At 43.6% G+C, this 22,110-nt stretch overlaps 3 protein-coding genes across 6 annotated transcripts; 1 reads left to right on the plus strand and 2 right to left on the minus strand.

Moving 5' to 3' along the window:
* Window positions 1–1,106: 1,106 nt before the first annotated feature.
* Window positions 1,107–4,691, minus strand: GPR25 (G protein-coupled receptor 25). Its single transcript, XM_079980495.1, has one exon. It carries the CDS (start codon window positions 2,807–2,809, stop codon window positions 1,688–1,690), a length of 1,122 nt encoding a protein of 373 aa, XP_079836621.1. The 5' UTR covers window positions 2,810–4,691; the 3' UTR covers window positions 1,107–1,687.
* A 15-nt stretch (window positions 4,692–4,706) lies between these two features.
* LOC307218312 (protein FAM107B-like) lies at window positions 4,707–18,744 on the minus strand (the record flags this gene model as incomplete). Of its 4 annotated transcripts, XM_079980565.1 has the most annotated exons (6): window positions 4,707–6,328; window positions 7,542–7,686; window positions 9,324–9,471; window positions 11,166–11,202; window positions 14,682–14,840; window positions 17,027–17,428. In XM_079980565.1, 5 exons carry the CDS (start codon window positions 14,703–14,705, stop codon window positions 6,212–6,214), a joined length of 471 nt encoding a protein of 156 aa, XP_079836691.1. In that variant the 3' UTR covers window positions 4,707–6,211. The 4 variants fall into 4 exon arrangements, with proteins under 4 accessions (XP_079836691.1, XP_079836689.1, XP_079836688.1 ...); XM_079980563.1 differs by lacking the exons at window positions 14,682–14,840; window positions 17,027–17,428 and adding an exon at window positions 18,140–18,744; XM_079980562.1 differs by lacking the exons at window positions 14,682–14,840; window positions 17,027–17,428 and adding an exon at window positions 17,442–17,588.
* Window positions 17,462–20,135, plus strand: TMEM167B (transmembrane protein 167B). Its single transcript, XM_079980578.1, has 3 exons — window positions 17,462–17,596; window positions 17,840–17,971; window positions 18,751–20,135. Exons 1-3 carry the CDS (start codon window positions 17,587–17,589, stop codon window positions 18,831–18,833), a joined length of 225 nt encoding a protein of 74 aa, XP_079836704.1. The 5' UTR covers window positions 17,462–17,586; the 3' UTR covers window positions 18,834–20,135.
* Window positions 20,136–22,110: the final 1,975 nt, after the last annotated feature.

Raw genomic sequence — 22,110 nt, forward strand, 5'->3', positions numbered from 1 at the left:
ACAGCTCAGGACCAGGCAAGCTGAGAGACCACCTTATTATCCCTTATATACCCAGTAAGTCAGTGAGGTCTGCGGCAGAGCTTCTGCAGGTTCAAAAGATGTCAGAAGTCTGTTCCACGGTAACTGGAAGCAGCAAATTTGGTGCAGCTGCCTCTGTTCTTCAGAATAGTATGAGATATGTCAGGCACCTATTCTCTGCACTTTCCAGAAACAACTGGAGACCTTTTTGTCTGATAGGCTTTCCCAGCTAGATGTATGGGTCTCTGGCATGCGTGCCTATTTTGTACTGTATTGTTTCTTATATATATCTGTGGTGCTTTTAAAACACTTTTTGCTGTTTTAATTGTACATCACATTGAGATGCTTGTGTATATGGTGATGAATAACAACAAGAATATTAATTACATTTCAAGCACATCCCCTCAAAGAATCCTGAGAACTGTAGTTTACCCCACACAGAGCTACAATTTCCAGCACCTTTTAGTTACAGTTCCCAGGATTCTTGGAGCGGGGGGAGCTTTGAATATACCTTAAATGTACATTAAAGGTATATAGCTTAAGAATTAAATATGTGCCTCTGTTTCAATAGGAAATAGGTGTATGCGTATTATGTGTGAAGAACGTGTAATTGCATGTGGGATTAGCCTTGCCCTCTCTGAAATGTGACCTCCAGCAGCTGTCCACTGTGGTAATATTGTCCTCAACCTCAAAAACACTCACCCTTGTGTTATGGCTCCAAGCTGGCCAGTCTCCCCATCCTACCCCACCCCATTTTCCTTTTAATTGACACCTTCAACATTTCATGACTTAGCTGCTCTCAGCCATAGACTTGAATTATGTGAAAGGTAGTCTTGAATTTATTGTTGTGTGAAGAGTTTTCCTGCTTTTGGTTAAGGAACAAGGTCACACAAATTTGCAGAGTTATATATTTCTTAATCAAAATTAAGAAAGCTTACTGTAAGAAACCCAGGCTTCAGGGAAACAAAACTGTTTGAAAAACTAAATTAGAACAGCTTCATCATGGCAACAGGACATTTAAAACAAAATAAAATAAAATGCATAGTTATTGTTTAGTTAAACATACAGTGTTTATTGCTTTTTTGGCAGGTGGTTTTTCACATTATTGCTTCAAAGAATATTTGATATAGAATTACACAACAACTTTTTTCATCTTCCTTCTCTATTCATTTAAGCTTATTTTCAATCAAGGATCAACAGCTGTTCATCAAACTAGTAAAAGCTACATGAAATCTAGATATGGGGATATAAGCAGATGGCAAGCAACTGTACATACAGCTAAAAGCATTCACTTTTCACCAGCATATATTACTGTAATTGCAATTATTTAAATCTATAATACCACCATTTTAGACAGTTGAAATCATTTTATGAAGTCTTACATAGGTTAAATCTGCCTGCTTATTGTGCAGTAGCAATTGGTAGGCAATTTACATAAGTGGGAGTTGATTTTATGCATTTGATATACATGTTTGGATAACTGAATTCTACCTCCTTGATATTACTGTGATTTACATCAAATGGTCAGAATCTTTATACCCATACCTTTGGCATACTTAGTACAGGCTTCTAACTCATCTCCCTGCGCTCCTTTCCCCAACTAGCATAGCCCAGAAATCTTGCTGGCTTTTCGCAGCAGTCCAGCCAACATTATACTACTCTTGGAGGGTTACAAACCTACCCCTTTGCTCTCTGGGTCTCCTGCCCGAGCTGATGTTGCTGGTGTGGGCTTCTTCCTGCTGGCAAATAGGAGGCTTGTGTCTGTGGATGAAAAGGACAGGGCTGAACTTTGCACATTTCCCCTTTTGCTGCAGAAAGCAGGGAAATGCTTCAGGGCCTGCTGTCGGAATTGCTGATCCATAAAGACATAGATGATAGGGTTAACACAGCTGTTTGCGAATGCCAGGCAAGCACTGATGGTCAGCCCCCACGTGAGAGCCATCATTGCTGAGCAGCGGGGATGGATGTCCTGGGCCATTGTGAAGACGAAGAATACCTTTAACACGTTGAAGGGCAGCCAAGAACAGATAAATGCTCCAACGATGGCAAAGATGATCTTGAGGGCATTGTTTCTCCTCTTGCCTAGGTGGACATGGCTTTGAAGCTTGAAGAAGATAGAGCAATAGCAGAACAAGATTACTCCCAAAGGCAGGAGGAAGGTCAAGATGAGCATAATCAAGCTGAAGGTGGGGGAGGGCTCGTCATGGCACAAATACTTGTCATCCACCGGGTTCAATTTTCTGTAGAATAGAGATGGCATCCCCAGCAGAAGGGAGAACACCCAGATGCAACCACAGCTCATAGCCATGCTCTTCTTGGTGCTGATGGTCCTGGAATCCCACTGCTTGGTCATCACAAGGAAGCGTTCCACACTCATGCCCATCAGGAACAAGATGCTAGAGCAACGGTTCACAGTGATGGCGTAGCTACTCAACTTGCATAGCCCCTCACCAAAGCACCAGTAACCGAGGGCTTTTGATACAGCCCAGAAAGGCAGGGTGCATACGAAGACCAGGTCAGCCACGGCCAGGTTGAGGACAAAGGTGTCCACGAGCCTCTTCCGGCCTTCCTTTCGTGCCATCAACAGGATCACAAAGAGGTTCCCGAAGAAACCAATGAGGAAAGTAATGTAGTAGACGGTGGGGATAAAGATATAGGCAAATGGCAGTTCTTGCAGGTGGCAAATGCCATAATTTACCAGGTCACCATAATTGTCTATAGCGGATGACTCAAAATCTCCGCTCCAGGTTTCAGTCATCGATGATCCAGTCACCATCTGAGCAGGTTCCATCTCTTGTCAAGGACCAACCAAAGAGTATTAAGTTGCTGCTATTGCATAGGCTGGCCTAAGCACTATGATCTGTAACAGGCTGGGTGTCTTTATTTTTTTTAAAAAAAATGGAGAAGTTGTTTTCTTGTTGCTTTTAACAATCTGTGGTGACTTCCTTTTGTTTTCAAGAAGAGTTAAAGGGTGGGGCCAAGCTAGAAGGTATCAGATTAACCTAATTTTGGAAACCCAAGATTGCAGAAAGTGGGTATTGGCATTCCTGGGTGTGGTCAGGGGCACATACGCACTCAGTGGTGTGGAGTGTGCCACGATGTGCAAACTCAAATGACAACTGCTTTTCTCGTTGCTGAATTTTGATTTTATTTTTTTAAGTGCGATGAATCACTGGCCATAAACATGCATAAAACAGGCCTTTTAGATGGAGATGTTAGTATCTATAATGGATTTGAATATATAGTTTTATATATGTTTTTATTAAATAGCATTGTTTTCAGGATGTCTCAAGTGATTCTTAAACGAAATGATCATCATATACAAAATTGTTTGTCTTCACACAGAGTATAATGTCAAGCTCTGCTCTTTGACACTACTGCTTTCTTTGCAATAGGGCTTCCACCTGAGTTCTCAAATCTATTAAACTACTAGTGTTAAATTAGGTGCCAGGCAAAAACCCAAGCTTTTGGCTAATTAAACAACTTATGGCTTTTTAAAGTGTGTAAGGGTGGATTTATTGCTTTTCTTTGTTACTAGGGTATGTGCTTTGTGTTTTTATATTGTCAACCGCCCTGTGATCTTCAGAGGACGGGCGGTATAGAAATGTAATGAAGAAGAAGAAGAAAACAAGTGTTGCCTGAAATCACCAGAAGAAAATGCCATTCTTAAACCTTATGTTTTCCCACAAATCCTTCATGTTTCCTCTCCTGCTTCCTGCTCATTATGTTAAAATAAGGCCCTGGACATCTGTCCCCAAATCCTGCCTTGATGGCACCACTGGATGTGGGACACAGGTCTGAGGCTGACTACCCATTGGGAACATCAGGTTTCTTCCCATAGTACTATAGGAGGGTTCAAAGAGCATCTTTAACGAATGCAAACATTTCTGAGAGGCTGGTTTGTTTTCCTTTTAAGGTACTGGAGAGCCAACAACTCAAAAGCATTTAAGTTCACCAGATTGGTTTTCTGTGGTGTTTGAATTTAGCGTCAACAAAACGAAAGCTATCAGCTTCAAGGAAGGGGCACTCCAGTTTCAGCTGCCACGGCATAAACTGCAGGTACCCTATTAAAAGTGAATCCCAATGAATCTGCTTGTTAGTGTATTTTAATGCCCTAGAAAAGGAATAACCTAAGGCTGAGTCTGCACTGAGAAAAGAGGATTTACATATACTTCATGTATGTATACTACATATCCAAACCGTTACATGGTTTTTTTAAAAAACAATAAAATCACCAAACAATACCAGCTGCAGAATGTACTTAAGATGAGGAAAGAAGCACTGGACAAGGCAACATCAGCTCTTTGGCCCACATTCCTGCCCATTCAGATAAGCACTGAAGCCCACCACTCATTATGGTTCTGTGGGGCTAAGGTTGGCTAACACATCTGCTCTGCTTCAGGACAGGCACTTCTTTTAGTTATTTCCACAACTAAAGCTGGGAAATTTCTCTTCTCCCCACCCGTGTGTGTGTGTGTGACCTCACTGTACATGATTTAAGTGTAATATAGGTGTTCACTGTGCCTCCTATACATGAGCATACCCTTTGCCCCACCCCAGATACTGGATCCTTGGACAGATGATTTTTTTTTTGAGCTCATCTAGAAGTATGGTGGTTGTTTACACATTGCCAAAGTGGATGAAATTTGTCACCCCCCAAAAAAAGGACAAAGATAGATTTGCATGTGTTAATTTGCATTCCCTTTTGTGAAAGACCTTAGCTTAGTGGTAGAGCATCTGCTTTGCATGCAGAAGGTCCAAGGTCCAATCCTTGACATCTCTCCAGGTAGGCCTGATAAAGATTCTCTGTCGGAAATCTTGGAGAGTTGATGCCAGTAAATGTAGACAATACTAGGTAGAGAGACTCGTGGCCTGACTCAGCATAAGGCAGTTTCCTATGTAAATATATAAATAATTCCTATTATTTAAATAGAAATACAATGCACCCCGCCATAATGAGGAAGGCTGTGGCCAGGTGGCCTGTGTGTGCCTGTTCAGTCTGCTGCCTGGGGGCTGTTGACGGGCAACTTCAACACCCTCCTCCCTTCTTTCCCTGCTTTGTCTTCAAACTGGGCTTGGACTGGCCAGCCCACCCAACAGAGGATGCCTTCAAAGAGAGGAGTGTGAAAGGGTGCATGGGCAGCCTGTCTCAAAGAGAGATCTATATAAATGATGAATAATAATGAGAGCAATAAGTGTAACGTTTGCTGAAACCAACTGATGGCAGCGTTTCCAGATGAACAGGTCAAGTAGCATCATGAACTGTAACTCACCTCCTGCTAGCAATTTCGTTGTGGTTCTTACCAGTACTTCCAGATAAGATAAACAACCAGTCCTGCCTCCACACCTGTGTTTTTGAATCTCTGCCAGGCTAAGCTTGCATTTTTAACTCTTTGCCAGGCTAAGGAAGCTTCCCAACCCTTTCCCACCATCTCAAACCATCCCAAGTTCATCCGCCTGTTATTTGTGCCTCTACTTGAGTATCTCACCATCCTTAATGCTTTTCTCCTGGATGGTGACCTGTGAGACACTTGAAATCGTTCCCTTAATTCTATAGGTAGGAAATTGAGGACAGCAGAAAACACTATCTGGTGTATATTATACATCCATGATCCTAATACAGCTGCAAACATATATCTCCCCACTAGACCATTCATGTTTCTCCATGCCAAAGTTAGCTTTAATGGTGGGTTATATCTCAACCTAAGCATAGAAAATTTGACACTGGAGCTATCAGGTAAGAGTATTATCAACTTTTTTACAAAGAGAAAAGAGAGGCCTGGATCAGGTGGGAGCCTAGTAAGGCTTGGAATGCAAAAAATAAAAGAAGAGTATTTTCTTTGTAATGATGCATTACTGAATAGCAAAACAAACAACAAACAACCCTCCCCCCCTAAAAAACTAAAAAGGCAGCCATGCCAAGTCACCGCCTCCACTGCAGATTCCAATCTGCCCTTTCATCTCCCATGTTTCCTTAACTGTCATGGCTGAATGACAGCCAGCCTCCACCCAAAGCCACCACGAGGCTAGTCCTTGCTTCTGACTTTCTCCTGCTGCCCAGTGCCTGAGGTTAACCTGAGCAGGGGCTCTGCAGGCCAGCAAGGGGAGGCTGTGGTGTATCCTAGGATTCCTCCATGTGATCTTCCATCAAGGAGCCATTCGGATAGAAACTGCACTTGCGGTCACCTGGCTCTCATGTCTGCCTGATGTCCGTTTCTGTAGACAGCTTTATCTTCCTCAGGCTCTCTTTGACAAGGATGAACTCAGGCCGGCCATCTTGCTCGCCCTTCAAGACCAGCTCCCTTTCATACTGTAAAGGAGGGGAAATGTTCAACATCTTTTCATTGGTTCTAGCCAGAGAGACAATTCTGCACAAACATGAGGCTGCAGCCTATTGCAAAACCAACGCCCCTATTGTTTGATTAAATGAAAGTCATACACTCACACCTGAGCTTCATTGACACTGGATTTAGCAGCAATTTTGATAGGACTGAAAATGCTTGAGGGAGGCATTGCTCCCCATGGTTTACACACACACACACACACACACACACACACACACACACAGCTTTTGTCCCATTGTCACTTCTTTTTTATTTTATTTTTTGCATTTTCAAAAACAGCATATTTAACTCCCTCCCCTCCCCCTGTCCCACTTACAACATGTGTGTGTGTGTGTATACACACACACACCATATGACTTCCCTTCCACCCTTTTCCTGGTTCCTTTGCTTTTCTACTACTCCGCTTAATCCGCATCTTTTTAATCATCCAATTTGTTATCTATTAAATACTCTATTTCAACTCTGCTGGATTTACTCGAGACCTGCTAAGCTATGTTTTTGCTTATATTGGTTCTTAACATATTCAGTAAACATTGTCCATTCCTCCTTGTATTCCTTATCTTCATTTTTCCTATCCTTTCGTCAGACCAGCCAGTTCAGCATATTCAAACGTTTTACACTTCCTTTCTTCCTTAGTGGGTTCTATACTTGCTTTCCACCTTTGTGTCCCATTGTCACTTCTGATTAAAACTGATTTGGTATGTTTTTGAAACAGTAAAAACACAGCAATATCTACTTACCAGAAGGGAAGAGGTGCTTGGAGGACAGGGTCTGCGTAATATCAAAACTGTGTGTGTGTTTGGGCCTGGAAGGAGAACTGGCTATCTTTACTTCTGAAGATGATCGATGGAGAAGGAACTGAGAGAGGAGATGCTGGTCACACCTGAAGGGAAGGCTGCCACAAGGAAGAAGGGTTCTATACAATGTAGATACTACATCCCCTAATAATCCTGGGAACTGTAGTTTAAGGGTGCTGGGAATTGTATCTCTGTGGGGGTAAAATGGATTCTTTGTGATTAGATGCTGTTTTTGCTAGGAAGACAAATAAGCCTTGATGAGCTGGGTGTGTGTTAGGGATTAATAATATGGACTGATCACAGTAGGATGAAGGAGGTTATAAGACAAACTTGATGTTGTGATACATCCAGAAAAACTAACTGGGGAACGGATGGTAAAGACCTGGTCAAGCTTCTGCTGTCGTTTTCTCAGCTCTTCTTCCAGATCTGTCAAGGGCTTTTGGGTTTCTTCCTGCTGCTTCAGCTGCTTGATTCTTCTGGCTTCTAGAACTCTCTGAAGCTCGGGCTTGTGTTCTGGAAGGATCCCCCTACAGAAAGGACAACACAGCACAAAAGCAGAAGTTGATGAGCCTTTCTTCTCTTCCACAATGCCTGTTATTCTACTCCCTTCTACTTCATCCCATTGACTTTCACCAGATTCCATGATAACCCAGGTTTCTCCTGACAAAAGTTAACTATATTATGTTTGGGCACATGCTTAACTTATCAGACCTATGAAGAACTAAATATGGGCTCTGTAAGAATTGGACTGTTATATTCCAAGCCCTCCTCTTCCAGTGGCCAGTCAACTCGATTGGGAGTCCCAGTGTGGTTTCTCTCCTGTGTATTGGGCAAAAATCCCTTTCTTATTTGGCTCAGTGGACACCCGAGTTGCCATAGTGGATGCTAGATTTAGGTGCTTTTGAGAGAGATCCCATGGGCCCACACCCAACAGAGATTGTGCTACTTATTTTATTTACACCTGGTGTTTTGTGTCTTGGTTTGTGGATCCCTGCAGGATCCTTTCCCCTGATTTTGCAGCACCCCCTCCAAAAGAATAATAGGAGCTGTAGTTTATTCATCACACAGCTACACCTCCCAGCACTCTTAAACTACAGCTCCCAGGATTCTTTGGGGGAAGTCACATGCCTTAAATGTGCTTTAAACACAGGGCTGGCCACTCATGAGACAAGGTGCGGCCACCACTTTGGGCAGCAGGATCCAGAAGGACAGCCAATTGGGCCTCCAAGGAATACATCACTTGCTGCTGCTCCTGCTGCTGCAGTAGCAGCGATGGCTGTGGCTGTGGCATGCTCCTTGGAGGCTAGATCTGCCTCCTCCTCAGCAGCCAATGCAAGTAGGAGGCATTACTGGTCTCCATCCACCGCTAGGGAGGAAATGGTGGGGGCTGTCCTCTTAGGGTTGCCATATTTTGAAGAGCAAAAAAGAGGACACATTTGCAGACTTCTACTTATAACTATAGGGACGCAGGTGGCACTGTGGTCTAAACCACAGAGCCTAGGGCTTGCCGATCAGAAGGTCGGCAGTTTGAATCCCTGCAACGGGGTGAGCTCCCGTTGCTCGGTCCCAGCTCCTGCCAACCTAGAAGTTCGAAAGCACATCAAATTACAAGTAGACAAATAGGTACTGCTCTGGCGGGAAGGTAAACGGCGTTTCTGTGTGCTGCTCTGGTTCGCTAGAAGCGGCTTAGTCATGCTGGCCACATGACCTGGATGCTGTCTGCGGACAAACGCCGGCTCCCTCGGCCTATAGAGCAAGATGAGCGTGCAACCTCAGAGTCGTCCACAACTGGACCTAACGGTCAGAGGTACCTTTACCTTTACCTTTACTTATAACTATGACAACTCTACCCATGAAAAAGAGGACACATCCTGGAAAAAGAGGACATATGGCAACCCTCTGGAATCTCCTAGGTTCTACACCACCCTGGTATGATTCAGAGCAGCCCCTGCCCTCTGGCAGCCTTGGATTCTCACGCCAACGGTCATGTAAGATTGATTTGATTCCCCGCCTTGTTCCCAATGCAGATCTTCACTCAACTTTTCTTCCCTGGCCAAGGAGGCACCATTTTGTGGTACACCGCAGGGGCCAATGCATGGTATGTTCTCTGTTCAAAGCTTTAGTGCCTAAACTACTGCAATTCCTGGATTAAAGACACTCTCACCTCCTTTGAGTGAAAATCAGTTCCCGGTGCAACTCCCGATGGTGCTTGGATTCCCTCACTGGGTTTGGCAGTTTCTTAGGCTCAATGAGGCTCCTGTGGCTTTCAGATGCCTGGTAGGTGCCATGCTCAAAGCTTCTGCTGTCTCCTTCTGGAACATAATGGCATGACAACAGTTTTGAAGCCTTCAGAAAATTCATTACAAATTTTCCTCTCTGCTTTCATACTGTAAATTGGCTACAAAGCTGTTCAGCATCAATTTGTTGAAAGTATTTTTAACCTGCTCTTCTTTAAGGGTTCCAGAGTGGTGTAAAGTAGGACCTGATGTCAACAGCACTCTCCCCACAGAGAGTCATTCTCTCTTCCCCTCTGAATCCCTGCCTCACCCACTGAAGATGGGGGAGTCTGACCCCCAGCGTCATAACACCCTGAAGCTGCTCCCTCTCTGGTCCATGGGTGGGGCTAGGTTGGTCTTCCCGTTGCTGTTTTCTTAAACCATGTTGTCCCCTAACTATTCCAGTAGTGAGCTGTGGAAAGATCTCTAAATGTTAATGAAATGGCTTGGATAGGCATATCATACTGTAGATCAGGGGTCAGCAACCTTTTTCAGCCGTGGGCTGGTCCACCATCCCTCAGACCATGTGGTGGGCCAGGCTATTATTTTGAAGGGGGAAAAATGAACGAATTCCTATGCCCCACAAATAACCCAGAGATGCATTTTAAATAAAAAGACACATTCTACTCATGTAAAAACGTGCTGATTCCCGGACCGTCTGCAGGACGGATTGAGAAGGCGATTGAGCCGGATCCGGCCTGCGGGCCTTAGTTTGCCTACCCATGGTGTAGATCTTCCTCAATACCTGGGGCTTACAGAATGACTTGGTTGAGAACAAGTCAATTCACATGCAGTTGAAGTGTGGGCTTGAATGCACTTCCATTTCTGAGATGCTTTAAGACAGGGTTGGCATTGTAATGCAAATGACACATCAGGTCAGTCACAGATGGTCCATCAAGACTTCTGTTATGTTAAGTCTTCCACACAGATTATTATTATACAAATGCACCCCCATGTGGCGAAATCACAAATTCCACCACTGAGCATTTCCGTACCTGAAATCTATGGTTGCTACCTCTTTTTTCACCACTCCGGGGCACATTTATACCATTATTTAACCATGAAAACCTTGATAAACTGTTTATAACTCCATTAAAAAATGACCGTGTGAATGACATTTAAAATAAGAAATTTTATGTGGGTTTTAAAAAAGTTTCACAAGGTGATGGAAAAGCTGGACAGAATGGAATGAACACATGCAATACTGGCAAGGACCTGGAAGAGAATCACCCAGCGTTCCCTACCTGTAACAAAGCAGTCCCCACCCCCAATAGCACAGAGCTTTCAGCAACAAGAAGCTAAATAAAGGGGCACACTTATTTTGATCATATGCAAAAAGCTTTAGATTCCAAAAGCGTACTTGGGGCAAGTTCCAATAGTCACAGGCTGAATAGATGCCATCCTTCTATGCATCATACAACAGACTTTTGCTGCTATGGCCAATTAATATATTCAGTGAGTAAGAGGAACACAACTCCCATTTTTTCACCCCCCAGGTCGTAATGCTTGCATAGTTTCTCCCCATATTTATAACCACTTCCCCTGCTTTTTGCTTAGGATTATAGGAAAGACAGCTGGCCCCCACCCATGTATAAAGGTAAATGTCACATGCACTGCACTGCCCACTTTTATCTTTGGCCACAACCACCACTGGCATGCACTCCCCGCATAAGAGAATGTAGCCCTTGGATTGAAGAGGGTACCCCCACCCTGCTGTAAAATACTCTTACCTGGGTTCAGACTGCTCTTCTGAGTTCTGTATTCACCCTGGAACAGAAAAGGCAGCATTTCAAAAAGCAATGGATCAACAAATGCTTGCACTTCTGCTTTCACCACACTTGCATCCCAGGGGTATAGTGCTCACCCTAGTTTGGTTTCCTTTGAAAGGAGATCATGGGAGGCTTATGACATTTTATAATATTGCAGTTTGTTTACAAATATACAAGTGGAGGCAAACAGTGCCTGGTGCTCGATCTCCAGCTCTTTCACTGGCCAATGCATGAAGGTTTTATACCAAAGTCTCTGTGAAAAATAAAGCTCTTTGTTACTAAAGTGCTGTGAAATTAGCAGGTGAAAGGAGCCAGACAGAATAAAATGCAGACCATATTTGGGCCAGTCACTATAACATACCCTCTAGCTGAACCCAAAATCATTAGAATAACCCTCATAATCACCTGCCTGCCTTCTATTGGAAAGGAGTCCAGATACTACAGTTCGCTTCTGGCTCTGGAATACCCAGCTGCCGCTCACAGACCTTCCTTTGCAAATCAAGCTTTTCCGTCATCCACAGTGCTAATAGGCTGCCTTACATCTGATGCCTGTGCATTTTCCTAACCCCATGTTACTTTCTGCATGACATTAATTTGCCCAACTCTTCTATTTTGCTCTGATCATTCACACAGGATCATCTCAACCTGATGAAGCTATTCTGGATCCCTCGGTCTCTCTGTGCAGCTTTGAAAGATTAGGTTTTCCATCTCCAATGAGATTTCCCTTTTAAGCCACTGCTGATTAGCCTGTCATCTGTCAGGCTCAGGTTTGTGGCCGCCTCATCCAAAGTAAACAATGCAAGACTATTATAATGGCATAGATGCCAGCAGGCCTACCCTGCCTGTTCCCAGGCATTTAATGGACACTGAGAAGATACTAACAACACATGGGGGGGCATTATACAAGAGCGTTCTGAGCTTCTGCCCAGGCATCCTCATTACTTTTCCCCTGCATGGTCTTACAGAGGAGCAAATGAGTACTTCTGTTAATGTACCTGCACATAGACTTTCAGCAGGTCAGACAAAACCAACCTCTATTTCTTCTACATCCTAATCATATGGAGCTGCGGGCAAAGCAGAACATCCCTAACACATATCCAGGGCCCATCCAATACATTTTGCTGCCTGGTAACCATTTGCTGCCTCCTCAGACAAAGGATGCCTCAGCATCAGTCATGTGTGCCAAGAAATGCATTCACATACATAGTGCCTACAGGGGTGTGTAGCCTGGGCTGGCTGCCTCTCTTCCTGTTTGCTAGGTCAAGGCTCTTCACTGGGAGATAACTAGGTGAGACTGCTGGCCTCTGCCAGAGTGTCAGTTCAGGAGGATGGGAGAAATGGCTGGGGGGGGGGGTTCAGGAGCAATTGGGGATGGGGCAGTTGCATTCACTACCTGAGACAGCTGCTTCCCTCCACCTAATCATAGGGTTGGCCCTGCCTGATCCTTACAGGTTTAAATCTCCAAAGAAAACACATTTGCTAGAGGAATGTACTGCAGTAGCAGCAGATTGAATGCATCATTCAGGGAAAAGACAAACATTCCTGTTAGGGATTTCTTAGATGCCAAGTTTTAGCAGTTATGCTTAAAGAATAGCTTGTGCTGCTCCCCTTCACCTGATGTGGCTCTTTCCCTGGAAAACTAGCTCAGCTGCTTTAAAGTTGTCCTCAAAACCATCATCTCCATGCCTATGAAGTTCAGGAACATAAATGCAGCTTCATCAGTATTCCTTCTGCCTTTAGACCCAATCTCTCCCCTTTTATTGAAATGTTGATCAGTGTTGCTTTGCTCTGCGCCGATTAAAAGCTCATCCATACTGTTGCTTTATGTGGATAACGTGCCCTCATTAATTCTCCATTGTCCATATGACGTTATTCTTCCCACACTTTCCCCTCCCTCGATCTGGATTTTTTCATACCCTCTCCTTTTCAGAGCATTCCTATGAGCAAATCCAGGTTGAGGGAGGGGAACTTGTGGGAAGGAAGTGCTACGGAGATAGTCCTATGGATGGTGGAGAATTCATGGAGGTACAGGAAACTTACTACCAAATTAAGCGACAGTTTGAGTGAGCCCTAAGAAAGAAAAAGTGTCATCTTGCTTCAGCTGAAGTGTGAACAAACCATCTCTAAAAGTAGCCTTTCTGGCAGATCTACCTCATCCCTTTCAATTAGGATTTTGGTTAGGTGGCTGTGGAGAGGAAAGGGGATAGGTTCAGTGGATCAACGTAAGAGTGAAAATGATGACTAGACATAGAAGCAGGATTAAGTATAATCTAGGAGTTTATCCCTGCAGGAGGTTGTTTTGCGGGGGCAAGAACTGTTTCCTTCACCTGTATGTAACAGGACAGGTCTGGCACAATTACTTTTTGCACCATAACAGCCCTGTGTTGAAGAGAGGTCACCAGAGGATTAACACAAAGCATGTGTATGACACTATGTCCATCTGCACTGTGGGTGAACAATAGTTCCCATCTTTTGCACTTCTGAGAAATATGACAACACCGTTTTCTAGTGTGTGAGATGCCACATCCTCTACATAGTCCAGATGTAATGGAGGGTTTAGTCTTTCTGTGAGTAGCCTAACAATTGAACAATACGTTTATTCCCTATCTTGGCTTTTCAGTAAATGTAAGAGAAATGTGTGGTTCAGTGCTAGAGGAGGGTAAAGGTAAAGGACCCCTGGATGGTTAAGTCCAGTCAAAGGCGACTATGGGGTGAGGTACTCATGAGAGGGAGAAACAGGAGACAGAGGAGGAGAGGTTTTAAAGAGAAATTGCTTCTAAGGTAGAAGCAGCCTTGTTGGTGCTCACATTAAAAAAAATAAATGTCTTTGCTCTCACACTGTAGGACACCAGTGGGGGGAATACTTAGCCCCCAATGAAGCTCTAATAGTGAAATGGTGCAGCTATAGGGAGTACAGCCTGCCCTGTACTCCATACCGTGCCTGTTCCATCCCCAGTGGTCAAGGAAGATTCAGTGGCCAGGCTGGGTGGCTGTTCCTGGAATAGAAGGGATGGCATCTTGTCCTTCACTTCAGGAAGCAAAATGACTTGGGCCAGCCCTGAGGTCTAATATACAGTATATTGTTCATTTCAGATTTAAACCATTATACTTACTTAATCATTCATACTACACAAAGCCCATCCACGCATCAGTTTAGAAGCAGTCAAGATGAAACGATTAAGCCCAAATAAAAAGGTCATATAGTATTTCTAAGAAAAGCTCAGGGTTAAGCTTCCAAGAGCCCCCAGCAGATGAATATTCCACAGTTGTCAGCCATCAGAAACACACCTGCCTCTCGAGAGATTGCTTTCTAGATTGCCGTATTGCCATGCTTCTGTTGTCATATAGACTTAGTTCAAAGACTGTATACGCAACAGAATGTGGCCGACTGATCAAAAAGATCTCGTCATGATGTCAGGGATATGACAGACACAGGCTTCATCCCCTTATCAGACCATCAATAAGAAAGCTACTCACCCGTTTTGACTGTGAGGCCCCCATGGCACTGACTGGAGGAAGCTTTTCCCTCCTCACTCTCCTTTCCTTTAAAGCTGTGGAACGTTGTCTCTGAAGTACTTACTGTGCCAGAACTGTTTAGCACTGGGCTTCACTTTCTTCTAGAAAAACACCTGTGAACTAAGTCCTCCTGTTGATTTTCTTGGCAGCGGAGACGGTAATGTGATTGTGGATGGGCCCTGCTTCTTTTAGCAGGCTCTTCACAAAACCTATTAAAGCCCTTAGACTAATCCCTGGGTGTGTTGTTGGATGTAAAAAAAAAAAGGGGGGGGACAGGTGTCATGTGACACGTTCCTTTAAGAACCTTTGGCTGATTAAGCAGAGGATGTCATTTTCCAAGTCTGGAACACTGAAACATTTCCTAGGGTATCAACAAGGTTCAGCAGAAAATGGATTATTGAATTATGCACCCTTTAGATTATTGCAAATCAGATAAAGTTGTTGGGGCTAACATCTTAACAGAGCAATCCTAAACACCTATTACATTGCTGGGTCTGATGATTTGCTATTACTGCTATAGCTCAGCTGAGAAAGGGGCGCACACACAGGTAGAAAATACCAAATTGGTGGGAACATGGCAGACATGCCCATAGCATCTCTAGAAGCTTCACCAGTGCTGCTGCCAATGCCCACCTGCTGCCCCCATACAGTGGCTACCAATTAACTCACTACGGACGTGACCCCAGTGCAGGAATTTTTTGTTCATGCCATTTATGAAGATTGCATTCTGTTACACTGCATTTTGTGATTCTGTACCAGTGTATGAAAAATTGCCATTCCTAAATGAATCCAGAATCTTTTGAATTCTGGAACTGCCTCCAGTTTCTTTTCAACAAATAAAATTCTCAATAAAGAGAGGATGGGGAAGCAGCTTGTATAACCCACATATTTTATTTTATAGCACATTCCTATACACACCCACTCAAAAGTCACAGTAAGGCTGTAACCTTACTGTTACAAGGGGACTTCCTTCTGAGTTCTTATTGATAAGACTGGACACTCCATTAGTAGTTTTGTGCATGTGGTAGCATAGCAGTGTGACTAGAGATTAGAATGCTACTGCTACAGCACTATTTTTAGTGTTGTATGGCGGGGGCAGGGGCGGGGGGAGGTGTCTGCTTACCATTTCCCTACCAGATGAGCCTTCTGTTTTGGCCAGATGGCTTAAATTGGAGATGCACAATTACCGGTACCCATCCCTCTAGTGAAAGCATAATTTCTATTGTGTCCATTATCTCTTCTCTTCTTTCTCCCACTAGTATTTGCCCTATCCATAGAACTTCTATGAGGAAAAGGTTTCACATGTTCTGAGCCCTTTACGCTACCCCATGAAGATAAGAAAGCAGCCATGCCTAGTTAAAAACATCATTAAAAAAACCAGTCAATCTTGGAATGATGTGGATCCCTATTGACCTCTTTTAGAATGGTAAGAATGCACTGTATCTTCATACAAGTAAGCAGTGGATTTGGGGAATGGGGCTGACTGGATGGTTGAGATTGCTCTGAATCTTTGGAACTCCCTATTGATATTTAAGCTGACACACTTTATTGCTTTAGACACCTGCTGAAAATGTTTGTATTCCAGCAAGCCTACCCAGACATTACTGTGTGTGTGTCCTGATTTTGTTTTTTATTAGTAATTACTTTTTATTATTCTTACACACTGCTTAATTTTTTTAATTAAGTAGTTTTATATTTTTTTAAGTATCCCACCCTTTTATGCTGGTCTATGACGTCTATGATGCGGGTGGCACTGTGGTCTAAACCACAGAGCCTAGGGCTTGCTGATCAGGTCGGTGGTTTGAATCCCCGCGACAGGGTGAGCTCCTGTTGCTCGGTCCTTGCTCCTGCCGACCTAGCAGTTCGAAAGCACGTCAAAGTGCAAGTAGATAAATAGGCACCGCTCCAGCGGGAAGGTAAACAACGTTTGCGTGTGCTGCTCTGGTTCGCCAGAAGCAGCTTAGTCATGCTGGCCACATGACCCAGAAGCTGTACACCGGTTCCCTTGGCCAATAAAGCGAGAGGAGTGCTGCAACCCCAGAGTCGTCCGTGACTGGACCTAACAGTCAGAGGTCCCTTATGACCATAATAAAGATTTGTATTGTAAGTGGTTTATATATTTTTTGTTTTTGCTTTAATTATATGTGAATATTGAGCAGCATTGCAGTCTGTTAGATTATTTCATCAGTAGTGCTCGATTAGGTGACAGCTCTTGGAAGTACAGTACTGTATAAGTCCCTGTCTGAGGAACGATTATAATGCACTGTAACTCCTACTCCCCTGTCTATAATATGGAGGTAAGTAACACTGGACTACATGGCAGGGTTGTTGTAAGGGTTGCTCCCTGCATTAGCTATGAGAAAATTATAACAATATTGAGCAGTTTATTTTTCTGCTACTACAGAATCATCTGCATGGCGATTAAGAAAAAATAGCTAGAAGAAAGGTGAGCCCGCCCCATTCACATGTTCGCATCCCACAAGAAGATCGAGTTTAAAATACTCCCGTCCCCTTTTTTGTGTGTGTGGCTGCCAAACAGCACTTCAACAAAACAGTCCCGGATTTCTGCACTTTTTTTTCAAACAAAAGACAAACGAAAACAAAAGATAGCAGGAAATCCAGTCGCGAGACCCGCCGCTGACAAGCCAGGGCGCCCTCGAAACAAATCGACCAGCCGTCCTTCTGCTAGTGCTGCCTTGATGCCGCGACACGCGCACCCACCTTTCTAGGAAGAGGCGAACCATAGAGAGCGCTCCATCGCCGGAGCTCTATTGGCGGCACTGGAAGTTCCGGTGCCGCGCTGGCCGTTTGTTCATTCTGGGCGATGCGGTGACGAGACCTGGTCTGGGCCTTGCGGGTTTCCGTCATGGCAAACGGTGAGACGGGTGGGGTGGGGGTTTGCCTCAGCGGGGGCTGCCCCGCAAAGTGACCCTGCGCCTTGTTCCTCCTCCCTGACTAACTGCCACCCCCACCTTCCAGAGCGGGGCGGCGCCCTCGGGGCGAGGGCCAGAGGCTGGCCTGGGGGCTTCTTCGCTAGACCCCCCCCCCCGCTGCCCGCCACCCTTAAGAGCCGGGAGGCCCTGACTCAAGGCGGCCTCTCTTTCTCTCTTCCCTTGCAGTGTATTCGCTGGACGGGCTGCTGGTGTTCGGGTTGCTCTTCGTGTGCACCTGCGCCTACTTCCGGAAGGTGCCTCGGCTGAAAGTCTGGCTGCTCTCGGAGAAGAGGGGCGTCTGGGGGGTATTCTACAAAGGTAAGCCTCTCGCTCTCAACCCCAGGGATCAACCGGGAGGGAAGGCGAAATGGGTGGGAACAAGTCTGGGCAGCCTTCACAAACTGCCAGGAGAGGAAGAAGTTCTTTGCCTATTTCATGCCATAAAATGTTCGTGCCATAAAATGTTAAACAAACAAACAAACAAACCTTCAAGGAAATGTTCCTGACAGTTGGTAGAATGGAGTTAAGCTTAGGAAGCGTCTGCATTGTGACTTGGGATGCATCACAACAGGCTTGTTTATGCGATCGGTCGCTTCAGAGTGTGGGGATTTGTTGACTGGTTCTATGGTGAGTTTTGATAGCTGTATTTTTAAGGAGCGTGGGGAACCACTTGTTCCTAGGATCTCTAGGTTACAACAGGACAAGTGCATAATAAATCTTGGTTCTCAGCTTCATTCTTTTAATTGCTTAAGAGCAAACAAAATTGTTAAAGCTGCTGTAAAAAAAATACTAACTTCAGTAGAACAGAACTTAGTAAGTGGTAAGCAATAAGTACTCAGTGAGGTAGAACTTCTTACTGTTCAATTCAGACAGAATTTGCATCTCTCCCCACCCCTATTAACCATTTATAATATGGTCACTAGGCAATTACTTGGTGGGGAATTTGGATTTCAAGCATAGTTGAGTTTGATGCCCTTGCTTTAGTTTATGTGGTAATAAAGACGATCTAGTGCTTATGCTGAATTCTCACAAAAATTCTAAGAAGTAATGTGTGCTCTATACTGTTACAACTTGTAAATGTCTCTCTTGTTTTCCAGCGGCAGTGATTGGTACTAGACTCCATGCAGCAGTGGCAATATCCTGCATTGTAATGGCTTTTTATGTCCTCTTTATAAAATGAATCTCAGCACTTCAGATGGACATTGTTGTTTGAATGAAGATGCTAAAGAAGGCATATCTCTTTTGCTTCAGAGGACAAAATATCTCTTAGAGGAACTGACACAGAACCCTGCACAGATGTCAAGGGGAAATTCTTCTATGACCAAGCCTTTTTTGAGACCAAGGGAGTGGCTTTTATAACAGCAACCATCGTCTGTGCTTCTAGTAAGCTTGAAAATGATCAACAAAGATTGTTTTATGTGCAGATTCTTAAAATCAATACTACAATTTGCACAAGGAAAACCATCAAATGTTTGTGGCAAATGGAAGTGAATAATTATGTTTCCAGAGTCTGGCACAGTATAGAGGGGGGAAGGATTTGCATTCCTGGTGTTTTAAAGGGAATTGCTCTAAATCCCCAAAATGTAATAATGAACAGCAAAGTACAGGTGTGGATTTTGCTTTCATTGGCTTTTTTTCTTTTATTAATGCACTTTTAAAATTGGAGGATAAAGCTATCATAAAAATTAGTAACTGGATATGGTAAACTAGCTAGTAATAGAGTAAAATCTTTGCACAGTTCAAAGAAGTGTTTATGCACTTTTTACTCTTGAAGGAAAAAACCAATCTGAATCACAAAGGAAATTAAATGCTGTTTGGTGATATATTTGCACCACCTTGGCATAATTAACAGCCTTACCACCTCTTGCAAACAGTCAAGAATGGCTGAAATGCTGCAAGTTCTAACAATTGACAACAATTCAAACATACCCAGTTTTTGGATGTTGCTGTGTAGGAGAAAGCAATGGGGACATATGCTGTTACATAAGTTAATAGATGTTAAAATGTTTAAATTACATTTAAAGATCGTAACTTGTATATTTTGGAAAGTGTATAGACTTTAAAGGTGAAAGATTTATGTTTGCTTTCTTTTTTTAATGATTCCCTTTTATGTTCTTTTTCTTCTTCACTGTCCTTATTTGAATTGTACTCCGTTTTAACCTTGTCCTTACATTATAGGAAGTCATCATCTAGAGTAGAAGCAGCTACAGTAGAAGCAGTAAAAGTGCATGTTTTATTTTAAGTTTTCAATGTTGAAAACACTTGGACAGAAATTCACAAGTAACTTCAGGACTGGGGCATTTTTAAAAAATCCATAGTTTGCAAAAAACTGAAAAGGCAAGTTTGTATGTCATCACAGACAGGAACTGTCTCTTACCGCATTTTTATAAATTGGCAAGAAGTACACTGGAGCCCTAACTGGGCCTTTGGGTATTTCAGAAGTATGTGTGTGAATAAACCTGCCTTATTTTTCTTCCCCATACTTTGTATCTAATAGCCTCTTGACATTTTATTTCTTATTTTCATGGGTGGGAACTGAAGGAATATGAATGAATTCTACCAGCTGCATGTTCCAGGGAACTGAGAAAGCAAAAACCAAGTTTAGTGCTCACATAATGTTCAATTCCTGTTTAGAGTGGTATTTGATTTGAGAGTGGTTTTCTGATACTAAAATTAAGATGTTTTCAACTTCAAAATAAGTATAAAAGCACAGACCCAATGCAATACAGAACAAATAAAATTGTATCTAAAAAAGGTAAAGGACCCCTGACAGTTAAGTCCAGGTGCGGCGCTCATCTCGCTTTACAGGCTGAAGGAGCTGGTGTTTGTCCGCAGACAGTTTTTCCAGGTCATGTGGCCAGCATGACTAAACTGCTTCTGCACAACAGAACATCGAAACCAGAGCAGCGTACGGAAACACCGTTTATCTTCCCGCTGGAGCAGTACCTATTTATCTACTTGCACTTATGGCGTGCTTTCAGACTGCTAGGTTGGCAGAAGCTAACTAACTAAAATAATGCAAGAATATTGAGAAGAGACCTTAAATGTGCATTTGTGATGGTGGTAGCACGTATTTTTGATCTTCTGGTTTGTTTGCTTTTACAAAATATAAAAGCTGCCTCTGAGAAGGTCAACAAGCTAGAAATATATTGGGCAAATAAACCATCTTCAGTTCACCATTGGAGGCCATCTGTTTATGTTCTTTATTTTGGTGTTATTCTATCTGCCCTTCCATTGAAAAGTTAGCACTGCATTGCAAAATTCTATGAGTTGTATCTAAAGATGTCTATGCACGATCAGAATGGACTCTACCTTTCTTTGCCCTTCTGACAGCCCTTTGTGTGCCCTCAAAATTTGTTCTGGAAGGTTTTAGCATTCCTAGAGGCAGATTTCAAGAAGAGGATATGGAATATCTTTTCGGAGTTTTGGAATATAATACTAAACCAGGGCTGCTAAATTTAGTAGAGTGAGTATAGTTAGAATTGTAACTCTAGTTATAGCAAATGAAATATTGCACTGCATGCCATTTAAGTGTTCACTTACAGCCCCTCAGCTCTTTATGCAGTGGATCTTTTTCCATTTCCCTTTGTGGATAATTGGAAAATGATATTCTGCAGGAATGGATATGAAAACAGCTGTAGCTTCTAATATATTTTACTGTTATTACAGAGACTCCAGCCACAAGCCCAAGTACGTTATTAGAATTTACTAGGAAACCAATTTTATATAACATAAAGGGACTTTTGTTCTGATTATGTTTGTATCTCTTGTAATAGTGAAAGCAAGCCCAGTTCTTGCAGCTAAGGCAAACAATGGCTAAGTGAACAAGAGTGTGTGTGTGTGCTTGGAAATAAAATAGGGCTTTCTTTGCTCCAGACAAACCATGGCCCATAGCCAAGATTTGTTCTTGGCTAACAGTGCGTTCTATGGGAGACGAATCACAAGCTGGTTTGGGATGCAAGGATAACCCAGACCATGGCTTTCCTCTCGGTACCATGGCAACGGACGAAGAAAAAGATTTCTAAAGTTTGCCCCCCGAGTCTTCAGTAAAAATGCAGGGCAGCGAATCTGCGGCTGGCTAGCTTGTCTACCATACCTTTATTCCCATAAAGGTCAGTTGTTTTGCCCTCGGTGGTGACAGCAGCTGGCGAAGAGGGGGGGGGGGAATCATTCTTTAAGCAGCACGAGCGCTTCCAAGTTTTACTGCTGTTTTGGGGGCTGGGAGGGAACACAAGCCGCTGCCCAGCCACAGATTACGCCACAATTCTGAATGTCACTCCGATTTCCTTCAGGAAACTTCCCCACTTGCACCCCGGAATCTCCGGGGTTGGGGGTACTTCCACAGGGAAACCTACAAGCGAACAGGGTCTGCGAATCCACAAACCCCGCCCCTCTCTTGATAGTTGAGGGTGACTCGAAAGAGGCGGGGCACTCAGCAGGGACCGCGAGAATGCGAT

This window comes from Podarcis cretensis (genome assembly GCF_951804945.1).
Source record: "Podarcis cretensis genome assembly, chromosome: 6".
Lineage (NCBI taxonomy): Eukaryota > Metazoa > Chordata > Lepidosauria > Squamata > Lacertidae > Podarcis > Podarcis cretensis.

Coding starts and splice junctions, on each gene's coding strand:
- GPR25 (XM_079980495.1), bottom strand. CDS start 2,809: ATGGAACCTGCTCAGATGGTGACTGGATCATCGATGACTGAAACCTGG.
- TMEM167B (XM_079980578.1), top strand. Junction 17,972..18,750: donor CTGGGGGGTATTCTACAAAG/GTAAGCCTCTCG, acceptor CTTGTTTTCCAG/CGGCAGTGATTGGTACTAGA.